At 46.1% G+C, this 9947-nt stretch overlaps 1 protein-coding gene across 1 annotated transcript; it reads right to left on the bottom strand.

The window, feature by feature from the left end:
• Nucleotides 1–598: 598 nt before the first annotated feature.
• On the bottom strand, nt 599–3976 carry LOC123452319 (disease resistance protein PIK5-NP-like). The gene is made up of 2 exons (XM_045128962.1): nt 3141–3976; nt 599–2910 (listed from the first exon to the last, which is right to left on the bottom strand). Exons 1-2 carry the CDS (start codon nt 3860–3862, stop codon nt 834–836), a joined length of 2799 nt encoding a protein of 932 aa, XP_044984897.1. The 5' UTR covers nt 3863–3976; the 3' UTR covers nt 599–833.
• Nucleotides 3977–9947: the final 5971 nt, after the last annotated feature.

Genomic DNA, 9947 nt, shown 5'->3' with positions numbered 1-9947 from the left:
TTAATAACAAGGTATGAGCAATGAAGGACCTATTTCTGAAGGACTTGGCAATAAACAGCAACATCAAAGGGCCTTTTCGCGACCAGCTCGACTTCATAGTGCCCCCCTTATTTCATTTTATTTTAATAATGAACAATACATACGTATGCACGAGCTCAACCACGGATGTACTATCAATCCTTTTAAGCTAGGATGTCACACTATAAGATAACAAAACTACATAAATTTAAATAAAAAGTGTTGGGAACGAAAATCCTACAAGATTACAACACTGCAGGGGTTTGGATCACACGGATGTTTGACAACACATAACACACATGGATTCTACCAAGAGGTTTGAGTGGATGGAAATTTTACTCCAAAATAGAGTGCAAATGAATCCTAAGGAAAAAAAACTATGGATTCAAATACTCCAGAAATCCATGACATTTATTTGAGCAAGGGAATCGTTAAATACCATGCAAGCCTTACCCCTGCACAGTACAGTGAGGCTGCATCGAACCCAGAACCTCATGGCACAAGTAGGGAGTACTTCACCACTGCGCCAGGCCTCTTGTAATGGGAACACTACTTGTATTAAAAAAAATATTAAGAGAGATTTTAACATGTGAGCAACACAATAGAGACAAATATTTGGACAGCTCACTTGTTCAAGTATCTTCGAATGAAAAATTACACATATATAGAATACACCTATAAATTATATACATGTGATATTATTTCAGAACTTGTTGAAATTTGTATTATTATTTTTTATTATTTTTTCAAGAAAAGGATTATGAATAAAATTGCACCCATGAGAACATACACCCACACATAGAGTAGTAGGGAAGCTAACACTCGTTTTCGGTTGTAGTAATCTTTCCGTCAACACTTGAGATGGATGGGAAAATCTCATCGTCACCATTAACAGAAAGCACAATTCGATTAGCATGGCTGGCAGCTTCCTTCCTCATGACAGCAACTGTCTTGATGACGCCAGCACAACTTGAACAGTGTGAAGAGTAGATGAGGGTGACCTTCTGCAGGCTCTCAAGATATATGATACCCGCTGGGCTTTTACCTGCTGGGCCAGAAGAATAGTGTGTCAGCTCGATGTGTCTCAGGCTTGGCATGGCTCCCTGATCAAACTTTACCCACGGCGCAGAGTAGTCGAAAGCGAAAAACTCAAGTCTGGCGAAACCTGAAGTTATTGCGACTTGTTTTCGTGGGTTGCCAAACAGCTGGAATGCAAGGCTAGTGAGGCTGGGCAGATCTCCAAGTATCTTGAGATCGTTTAGTCCTTGTTCAAAGAGCCTGATTTCTAGCTTCTTAAGACGACTGAGATGTGCGATCCACCCGGGAAATTTAACCAATCTTGTGGCCACCGTTAGCTTTTCAAGTAGAGGAAAGTTGGGAGATGCAGGAAGGTCGTCACTCGTAATGAAATCACCATGAACTATTAGGGACCGCAGACTAGTGCAATTGCCCATGCAAGACAATAGATTGTCATTTTTTGGCACGTCGGCGGGCTCATCATACAGCATGACTTCAGTCTTAGTCAATCCAGTCATCTCTCTAATCTCCTCCAGGGTGCTTGCCGAGCATTCCCTCGAATCAATGGTGCCCAGCACCTTGACTGACTTGAAGCGGTCACTTCCGGCAGGTAGCCTCACCCCAGTTCGGCCAAAATGCAGATTTGCTAGTTTGGGAAGCATGACGAGTTCCTCGGGCAGCTCTTTCACTCCTGTCATCCTTACATCCAGTGTCTCAAGATTTTGCAGCTTCCCTATCTGTGGTGGGAGAACACTGATTTGGGTCAGCTCGATCTCTAGAGTCTCAAGATGTCGTAGGTTCCCGATTTGTGGAGGAAGCCTAGTGACTTGTGGTGTCTCTTTCAGACTCAGGTGCTTCAGCAGGATCATTCCGCATATGTGGTGTACATCAGTATCGTCCAAACCATCACAGTCCTCCACATTCAACACTCGCAGATACCCCAAATGCTTAAACGTAAACACCTTGTCACAGCGGATCATGGTTATGGAACGAACATGCGACATATCCAACCTTTCTGTGCCATTTAAACCGTTTGAGCCACAGCATCGGATAGAAAGAAAGACAGGCCTCGTTGCAGGTGTCTCTGAAATGTCCATGTCGGACAGAAAGGTGACCAAGTTCTCTTCTCGTGCTATCAGTCTAAGAACGTAGAGCATCATGCAGTTGACCTCATACATCCCCTTCCCATAAAAGGATGGGCGTTCCACAGGCTGAATCACTTTGCTGCCGACGAGGTCATCAAAGCATTCGTTCGCCACTTCCTCACTGCTGCGCCACCCAACTTCAGAGATAAATCCTTCGGCAATCCATTTCCTAACTGTTTCGCCCCTTTTAAACTTTCGGTACTTGACGGTTGTACTTGTAGCTATGCACAGCAAGCAGGTCTTCAGAGTGCTGGGAAGGTTCTCGTAGCTGAGTGATAGAACCTTTATCAAGTCCTCCAAACCAGGAATACGCTCCCGTGCAGAGTGTAAAGAGCTTGCCATCTCTTTCCAAGCAGAACAGAAAGCGTGCACCACATCCTGACATGGTTTCCTTGTGGCTACTTTGCTATTGAGCAACTCAGCAATGGTTATAATTACTGAAGGAATGCCACTGCATATTGCCAAGATCTCACCAACTTCTCTTGCAAGTGCATCAGGGCAGCTGGCCTCAGAGCCAAAGCATCTCCGTAGAAATAATGATTTGGAGTTCAGGTGATCAAGATGCTTAATTTCACATATCAACTCATCTTGGCCAGAACAACATATCTTTGCTATGTCATTAACTCGAGTTGTAACAATTACTCTGCTACCAAAAGCGTTAACGGGCAAGCTGCGGGATAGAATATGCCAATCTTCTTTCCTCCATAAATCATCAACTATGATCAGGTACCTACCGAAGTTTGCGCACAAAAGCCAGAACAGCGACAATGTTATTGAGGTAGTCATGAAGTCTGCTTAAACGCTAGTAAATCAATCATGCAATGTGATTGTGATGGGCAATGAAGTGAAAGAGTGTGAAAGTACAAAAAATGGGTACAGTGTAATCTCCACGGTTAATTGATCTCGATGTCAGAGAACTATATGAACCAGAGGAGAAGCACATGACAATTAAATAGGTACCTTTCGCTCTGAAGGAAATCCCTAACTGCATCCTTTGCTTCTTGATTGTAATTTTTCTCCACATTAAGCTGACGAAGCATCTGGTCAAAAATCCCCTCCATATCAGGCATGGAGGAGACTGAAACAAAAGCACACGAACCGAATTGTGGCCTGAGCTGACGGAAGACGAGATTAGCAAGAGCCGTCTTCCCCAATCCCCCAGAACCCACAATGGAGACTATCTTCATCTCTTGTCCGCCTGCAAGGCTCTTGATTAGAGTATCCCTCCCGCGCTCCATGCCGACGAGCGGCTCCTCCGCCTCTTTCCACAGATGCGGCGATGGCCCGGTGGGTGCGGTGGCTGGAACGAGCTTATCTTTATCGGTGCTACTGTACCTGTCGGACAGATGCAGGGCCAGGCTCTTGACGTCTTTGAGGGCGTTGGCGAACCAACGGCGAGGGCCCAGCAAGTTGTCCAGGAACCCTAGGCAGCCGTCCCGGCAGGCGGCGGGCTCACTGGCCGCCAGGTAGGCGTCGACGATGTCGTCGGCGTGGTAGGACAGCTCCCTGCAGTCGTCGGCCCAGCGCGGGTCGGGGCCGCTGCCCAGGGCAGCGTGCAGGCTCGTCAGCTCCCTCAGAAGCTGCTCCGCGTCTTCCTTGACGGTCCTGTGCAGCTTGTGCTCGAGGAGCTTCTCCAGCTTGGGGAGCAGGGAGGCCATGGCCCCCGTCACGACGTCCACCATGCTCGCCCTCTTCTTGCTCTCGGGTTATCTCGCTCGATCTGTTCTCCAGATATTCTCTTTTCTCTCGATCTGGTTTATCAGAGAGATCAGGAGTTGAGTTTATGGGGTTGCTTTCCATCACGGACCCTAATCGGCCGCGTCCGCGCCTGCCACGCGTCGCGCGGGGCTCTAAGCGCATACGGCCCGATCCAATTCTAAACTGGTTTTTTTAGACAACGTCACAAAGCTTCATTATGTTTACATGGATGGATAAAAGATTTTCGAGATGTCCTAACCAAACAGGACCACCGCCACCGAAAGATAAACCATGCTTCGTTAAGTTGTAAGCTTTATAATTTGAGCTCCTAAACTCATGACTAAAAATACAAAAATCAAAGGCTGAAGTGTGATCAGCTATCTCATGTATGATCGCTCCGTAGCTTGCCGAATTCTCCTTCGTTATATCTTGTGTCACCACTTTGTAATCCGATGCCATTTAAATACGTCTCACATATAGATCATCCTGTCAATGCGAGGGCTTCTCTAATGGCGAGGGCCTCAAGAGTCGGCGGGTCCACAATGTTTTAGAAACAAAGAGTCGATGCTCCCATGAACATGCCATCATGAATTGGATGGCACGGCCCAGCACGGCACGTATACTATAGGGGTCGTGCCGTGTTAGCCTAGGCTCGACCCTTTTACTAAATGGGTTGGCCCAGCGGAAAGTTTGGGGGAGCTGTGGAAATCAGTAATTGAGGAATACACCTTTTAATGATCACTCCCACCTATCGAGGTTACGACAAGTGACGCACTGCATGCGTGTCGTTTATCGCAACGTGAGAGTTTTCCCTTTCTTCGTACATTTGTAATTTCAAAACGGTTTATCTCCTAAACCATGTGTTCAAATCTTGAACCGTTTTCATCGTTGGTTTTCTTGCGTCGAGATTTTTAAAATTAGATCCCATGTTGATAGGTTTTGACGAACTTTTTTTCATGAAAAGAGGGACCAAAAAAATCGTGCCTCTCGCGATAGAAAAAACGAAAATGCGTTTTTCCGTGTTTTTTTCCTTTTCGAGAAGCACTAAAGACAACAAAACCGTACCTCTCGCAAGCAAAGTCGTGCCTCTCACGAAAAAAATGTTTTCCCTTTCTGAGAAGCACGGACGTGCCGCTCACGGACGTGTCTCTCACGAAGGCAAAACTGTGCCTCTCACGAAAGCAAAACCGTGCCCTCGCGGGAAAAAAACATGGTTTTTCCATTTTCGAGAGGCACGGTCAGGCCTCTCGCGGTGAGAGAGGTGCGTTGTGGTAGGTTCAACCTGGTGAATTTCTATATCCCATTGATAGAAGGAGACAAGATGCGTCTTTGTGTTGCTGCTACTAACGATAAAACTATGGAGTTTATTCATATTGTTTGAGTTTACTTTGTCTACATCATGTCATTGTTCTTCATGCATTACTCTATTTTACTTAATACTCTAGATGCATGCTGGATAGCGGTCGATAAGTGAAGTAATAGTAATAGGTGTAGGCAGGAGTCGGCCTATTTGTTCATAGACGTGATGCATGTATACACATGATCATTGCCATGAATATCACACAAGTGTCCACTTTTTTTTCAATTTCACAACAGTAATATGTTTACCCACCGTATGCTATTTTTCATGAGAGATGACATTAGGAAAAGCTATGGCCCACGGGTCTATTCACAAAATATTGATAAAACCTTCAATACCTTGTTGCCATTTACTTGTTTTTATTTTATCTTGCTATCTACAATTATCTACACACCTCACTTGCTTGTACATAACAAGACAAGAGGATTGACAACCCTCTTATCCGGGTTGGGTGCAAGTTTTTTTGTTCTTTTGTGTGCAGTCGTTCAAGATGGTTGTGGTTGATATTCCTATTGATTCGATAAACCTTGGGTTTATAACTGAGGGATACTTATCCACATTGTGTTGCGATAATCCGATCCTCTTCAAGGAAATCCCAACGCAGATTACAATTATCAGGAAGAATTTCTGGCGCCATTGCCAAGGAATATCATCACCAACTACCAAGTAACTCCACACAAAATTTCATTCACTCTAGACCATTTGACCTGGTGTAAACCGTAGGCAAAGTTGTTTGGATCCTCAAATACAGGAAATAATTAAAAGAGCATGAACCATCTGCAGCATCTCAAGAAATTCAGAATATAGTACGACATCTCAAGACATCTGCCCACCTTTTATTTTGGTGAGATGATGTGATAGCCCGAGACCGACGTTCCAAAAGATTCCCCCATTTATTCCGTTTTCGTCGGTTGTTTATTTTCATTTGTCGCATCATCATCGCATCATTCGCATCATCTGCATTGCATCGGTATCTCCGTTGCCGCCAGTTTTCAAACTTGCATCCGTTGTTAGTTGTCGGTTCTCGTCGTTGTCCGTTCTGAGCCCGACCACACACGCACGCGCCCGCGGCAATGTTTAAATCTTGTTTTCAAAAGTGTATATAAAACTTTCTCTGATTGGGTTGAGATTTGACGTGCGGTCTTATTTTAATATAGCTAGGCCGCCTATCGAATTTCGTCGCGATCGGAGTCCGTGTGGTATACCCGAACGGTCGACCGTAGCGTCACCGTCTTCGGTTATTCGTCGGACGTCTTTCAGTATTTTAAATCTCATTGCCAGGTCGCCCTTTTCCCTCTCGTCTCTGGTAAACTACTCTACACGGCCATTTAGTTCGTCCCGCGTTCGGAATTATTCGAATCAGACCACGCGGTTGAAACCGGTGCGAAATTTCGCTAAACCTAGCCCCCCTTTGTCTATAAATAGGACCCCCATGCATTTTTTAGCAGTCTCTCTCCCTCTCCTCGAAATCCGTACAACCCCCCGAAACCCTAGCCGCCGCCCCACTCTCTCTCCTTGCTCCCGGCCCGCCCGGGCCCGGATCGGGCCCTCTCGGGCCCATCTGGTGAGCCGTCGCCGTCTGCCCGAGCAGCACAGCCCCGAGCTCCTCCAGCCGCCCGTGTCCCAAGCCCCGCGCCTCCAGCCGCCGGCCGCCGCCTGCCCGTGTCGCCGGAGCTCCGACCACTGGGGTAGTCAACGCCGTCTTCTGCCCTCTCCGGTCGCCGCCCGCCGGAGTACCCCTGCGTCGTCGGACCTCGACAGCTCGCCCCAGGGCCTCCCTCCGCCGCGAGCTCGCTGCCACAGCCCCTGCGCCGCCGCCTCGCGCCAGATCCGGCAGCAGCCGCCCGGATCCGGCCCCCGTGTCCCTCGCCGGTGCCTCCTCGCCCCGCTCCTCAGCCTCACCGTGCCGTCGCCGGTAACCGCCGCCATGGCCTCGCTCCCAGGAGGCGACGAGAGGTCGACGAGGTGCCAGCGCCATCCGCTCGCGTCCTGGGCCCCCGAGCGCCCCCGGCCCAACTGTCACGGCCCAGCTGGCCACTGCGCCCCCAGGCCTAGCTTCGGCCAGGCCGGCAGCCTTCTCCACGAACCAGGCCAGCCCGCCAAGGTGAGAACCTCCCCTGCCCTCTTTTTCCTCGCCCCAGGCGAACGTTAACTAAACTGCGCCCTAGTTTCGGCCCGATAGCAGATAGGCCCGGTAGGTTATTATTTTTAGGAATTTTCGGAATTAATTAAATTCCAAAAAATAGACGTATATTAAAACGTCCATAACTTCTTTTCCGTCTGTCGGATCGGAACGTGTAGTATATGGATTTTGTGTAGTTTTGCGTGTAGATTATGAATTTGTAACTTGCATAATTGTTTGATGTAGTTTGACGTGCCAAATGCATAGTTTTACGTGCTGTCCCAATAGGATTCGTCCCGTATTTATTTTTCGCGCGTGTCCGGGTTGCTCGAACACCGTAGAAGAAATGTTCATGTTTTAGGAACCCCTTTGCCATGTATTTTAGAGTAGTCATTGATATTTTTGCATGTAGGATTCCGTAGGTAGTTTGTTGTACCGTGTTTAGGATATTATCTTGCATTTACGCGTGGCGTTATTTTGGTGTTGCAACCCCACATATTTTATATGTTTTCGGGGTAGAAAAATCCATATGATTTAACTGTGTATTTAGTTTTGGCTTTTGAGCAAGTTAGTTCGCGTGATATTTTGCTATGATGTCCTTTTGTTTATTTTGTGGGATTTAATCCGTTCGTGCTTTGTAGGAGTTGTCAACTAGAGATTTGCTCTTGGATGTTTAGTCTAGCCCCTGGTAATTTTGGTTGCAATAGAAATCCATGTTTAGGTGTGGTTTGTTTGTTCTTTACTTGCTAGGAAATAGTGTTGTTTTAGAGATGCTGAAATATTTCTAAGTCTGAAATCTGTTATATTTTGTTGCTGTCTTTGCATGAGTTTATCTTGTGTTCTGTAGCTCTTTTGAGGTTGGTGCAATGGAGTTAGTTGTAGACTATAGGATTCTCTAGCATGCTGTGAATTTTCATGCCATTTGGAGTCATGTAGCTTATGGTTTTGCTGCTGTCAATATGCCTTCAGATCAAAAACTGAAATAGTGTGTGAGAAGCCATTTTGTGACTTCTTTTCCAAGTGTTCCATGCTTCCATGCTAGTTGTTGTTAGTTGTATGTTGTAGTGCTTCTTGCCCTCTATCGTCCCATGCCTTGGTTGAGCATATTGGGGTTGTGTAGCTCATAGTTGTGGGGTGTAGAAAATGCTATGTGGCTGATTTTGGCAGATTGTAGTGATTTCTTGTTTAGCTCATAGTTGTTGAACCGTTGCTCCGTTTTGATCGTGTCCTATATGAAACTTGCTTAGAATCTCATGTAGTTTCATTTTATCTTGCTGGTTGTATGTTTTAAAGTGCTTGTGACCGTCGTTGCACGCATTTTGCATTCATGCCATCATATCTTGCGGTGCTTGTATCTTTTGATCCGTAGCTCCGTTGGAGATGTTCTCTACGTGTAAGTTGCTTGTAACGATGCGTAGAATCACGTGAACCTATTTGTTTTTCTGTTTAACAACTATTTGAAGGTGTTAGTTCAGATCTGGACAGAATTATAAATTAACATGTGAGGTCGTTTCGGAGGTGCTATATGTCATTTCCGACCTCATTTAAAATGCCTAGATAGATAGTTTAATTACGCTTCACCTCTTGCCATGCGTAACCACATTTAATATTGCCGCATACATAATCGGGATAGAACTAAATAACTCGTATGTGGAGTTTATGCAACTCGTTGCATATTGAGCTTCACTTAATGTGTAGTATTGGTTGTTGTGAATTGACATGCCGTGACTTGCATGTATTCAGCTGTTCATGCATCATATGTGTCGTGCATCATGTGGTGAATATCGTGTGTTGATGCTTGTTTCCGGTTTCCTCTGTCTCGATAGAGTTCCGCAAGCGTGTCGGATGTGAGGACCCGTTCGACTAAATCGGTTCGTCTGCTTCACGGAGTCATTCTTCTTTCAAGCGGGATCTCAGGAAAGATGACCATTTCCCCAGATACCATTACTATCATTGCCATGCTAGTTTTATCGCTTCTATCGATTAGGTCTCGTTGCCTACCACCTGTTAAATATCAGCCTCTCAACAATGCCATGAAACCTTCAACTGTTCACAACCTAGCAAGCCACTGATTGGCCATGTTACTGCTTGATTTACCATGTGATAGCGTTGCTAGTTGCAGGTGTAGTTGCTTCCATGTCATAACATGGGTCCCTTGATATATCACCCTATTAATTGCTATGTAATTTAATGCACCTATATACTTGGTAAAAGGTGGAAGGCTCGGCCTTTCTAGCCTGGTGTTTTGTTCCACCTTTGCCCCCTTAGTTTCGGCTACCGGTGTTATGTTCCATAATTGAGCGCTCCTAACACGATCGGGGTTGTTATGGGGACCCCCTTGATAATTCGTTTTAGATTAAAGCTGGTCTGGCAAGGCCCAACATTGGTACTACATTTGCCCAACATAATAATTCTGTTAATACTGAAATGCATAGGGAGTTAGCGCTACCCGAGGAGTAATTCTACATAATACAGGGGGCCCAGTGCTGATGCTGCTGGTCCAAAACTAGAGCCGTTTGCGGGGCCAACCCAGGGCAACTTGTGAGATGTCTATCAGGCCACCGTACGCTGTGCTTATCCATCGTGT

This window comes from Hordeum vulgare, chromosome 5H (assembly GCF_904849725.1).
Source record: "Hordeum vulgare subsp. vulgare chromosome 5H, MorexV3_pseudomolecules_assembly, whole genome shotgun sequence".
NCBI classification, from domain to species: domain Eukaryota; kingdom Viridiplantae; phylum Streptophyta; class Magnoliopsida; order Poales; family Poaceae; genus Hordeum; species Hordeum vulgare.
Note: the sequence above shows the minus strand (reverse complement) of the source record. Positions and strands in the feature narration are given on the sequence as shown.

Excerpts from the sequence above, each read along its gene's own strand:
- LOC123452319 (XM_045128962.1), bottom strand. The coding sequence starts at position 3,862 with ATGGTGGACGTCGTGACGGGGGCCATGGCCTCCCTGCTCCCCAAGCTG. Across the intron at positions 2,911-3,140 it reads GATTTCCTTCAGAGCGAAAG|GTACCTGATCATAGTTGATG; the intron begins GTACCTATTTAA and ends AAACTTCGGTAG.